Below are 2,296 nucleotides of genomic sequence, written 5' to 3' on the forward strand. Positions count from 1 at the left end.
GTTCTTCCAAGGAAAGGTAAGTCTTTCAGAAATCCGTTCTGGCAGGAGTGCTTTAACAAAAGCCTTCCTTGGATTCTGGCTTATTGCTGCCACGGACAGCAGGCAGGCAGTCGTGTAATATGTTATTCACAGACAAATATTGGCATCTCAAAGTGAATTTTGCTCACAGCAATAAAAATTAGACTGTAAAACTCTTCCTTTCCTAGAGGTTGAAGAGCATTATCCTGCATGGTAGTAAATTTCTCCTTGAAAAAGACTTCAATTAAATAAACCTAAGTGATTTTCAAAAATGTTTTGACATTTATCTATTCGTAAATGACTTATAGGGCAACTTAAGACAGAATCCACTCTCTTTTTGTTGTATGTTCCCATTTCTAATATTATGCCAAGACATTTGGATTGTAATAATAGATGGCTGGATTAATTTGCTTTCCTTGTTTCCCTGCAGATCAAGGTCGTTAGCTTGCAGCCAGAAGTGCCTCAGATTGATTTGTATATTCTTGGCCAGTCTGATCATTTTATCGGGAACTGTGTCTCTTCGTTTACTGCCTTTGTGAAAAGAGAGCGCGACGTGCATGGAAAACCTTCTTCGTTTTTTGGCATGGATCACCCACCAAGATTACGGGATGAATTCTGACCAAAAGAGGAACAGGCTCTGTAGTTCTCAGGGCTCTGAGCTTGGTACCTTGTGAGGGAGCGCTCGGTGCTAACAGCGTTCTCCTGTTTGCAGAGCACGCTGCCAGGCTGCCGCGGACCTGCTTCAGCCCTGTGGTGCTCCTCACAGTCGCTTCTAGACTGTTCTGTCTGACTTCTCCTGTATTTCCAGCATGAGGTCAGACAGAAATGAAATTTTAAATCATGTAGTTTATAGGAAACTACAAGCTATATGTAGTTTTTAAGATGTAGTTTGTATAGCTCTCCATTCTCACTATTTGGGGTTCGCCAGCAATCATGATGAAGCAGCTGCTCAGGTTTCCTCTTCTCCATTTTTTTTTTTTGTTCCGTTAAATTTAAATTTTACCTGGAGATGTTGTGAAGCTTCTTGTCCAAAACTGACCATAAGTTCTTTTAAGTGCAAAGTATTGTCAGGAATATCACGGTCCCTGGAAAGGGAGCGCAAGGTAAAGCTCAGGACGAAATTAGCTCTGGGTTTTATCGAGTACCGCTGTTGCCTTACTAGACCCATGTCACCTCAGTGCCTCGGTTTCCATTCCCCTGTCAAAAGAGATTTCATACCTGCTTCGCAGCGGTGCTGTGGGGCCCCTGGATCTCTTCAGTGGTGCCAGAGAAGCGCAGCGGGGCGTGTTCTAATGTGGCAGCTGCCTCTTCGGCCTGTCTTTGTGTGGAACGGGGGAGAAGGCGTTTGCAGGGACACAGACGGGAGGTCTTTCATAGCCAGTGGAGAGTTGGAGATTTAAGGCTTGTAGCTGTGTAGCTGTTGATTTCAGGTGGAGGTCTGTGGTAGAAATGAAACTGGTTTTGAGCTAGGAGTTTTAAAGTAGCCATAGCGGGGTTGGTGTACATCGTACCTAGGTCTGTGTTAATGTTTTCTGTTTTCTTGTTTTTATACTTTGTAAAATAACCCCTCTGACAACAGAACCCTTGTCTGGGGGGGTAGCTCCCAGTGGAAATAACTGTGGAAAGTGTTTGCTGATGGTGAAACAGCAGCTTAAAAACCCTTAGTTTGGCCCAGTGCAGTTTAGTGCTGGGAATACCGATAATCCCGATGTGGTGAGTCTCAACTTGACCAATGCCTTTTGGTACTCCTGTGACTTTATTTTTTTGTCCAAAGACTGAGTACAGAACTTACCGTTTCTTTTTTAAAAATGCCACTTAGGTGAAGCTGTGGTACCAGGTCTGGCTGCCTCTAGTGCACTACCGCGGTCCAAATGATGTGAGCGTTTACTGGGGTTTAACTCTAAATGTCTGTTTGGTGGTAGTTTTTTTTATTTTTCCCCTCCTTGGAAATGTTCCTGAGCTTTGACGGAGTTTGAAGGCTCAAGGGAGTGAGCAAAAGAGAAGGTACCCCAAGTGTCAGGGTGGCAAAGACTCGTCCCTTGTTTCCTCGGTGCTGGCTTCCAGGAATTTGTGGGGTTTCGTGGTTTGAGGGCCTCTGGTAGCTGGGTGGCCGGACACCTGCACGCGCCTCGGTATTTCACTCGACTGTCCTGAGTGATGGCGTTGGGGCTGCCTCGCCCCAACTCTGCTCACTGCAGAGCAAGGGCAGCCTTTCCAGATGGCTTTGGGAAGACAGTGTATAAAGAGAAATTTTTTTTTAAAAAAAAGGTATTTTTGG

General features: G+C 44.9%; 1 protein-coding gene across 1 annotated transcript in view; it reads left to right on the forward strand.

Annotated features, from left to right (window-relative positions):
• The window catches only part of POFUT1 (protein O-fucosyltransferase 1), a gene marked incomplete at its 5' end in the record, with an annotated part of 2,941 nt that extends 2,304 nt beyond the window's left edge, over window positions 1–637 (forward strand). The window contains 2 exon segments of the mRNA XM_009580321.1: window positions 1–16; window positions 449–637. The exon segment at window positions 1–16 is cut by the window's left edge and continues 35 nt beyond it. Coding sequence (XP_009578616.1) covers window positions 1–16; window positions 449–637 — 205 coding nt within the window.
• Between the last annotated feature and the right edge of the window lie 1,659 nt (window positions 638–2,296).

Source organism: Fulmarus glacialis, unplaced genomic scaffold (genome assembly GCF_000690835.1).
Source record: "Fulmarus glacialis isolate BGI_N327 unplaced genomic scaffold, ASM69083v1 scaffold33426, whole genome shotgun sequence".
Taxonomy (NCBI): domain Eukaryota; kingdom Metazoa; phylum Chordata; class Aves; order Procellariiformes; family Procellariidae; genus Fulmarus; species Fulmarus glacialis.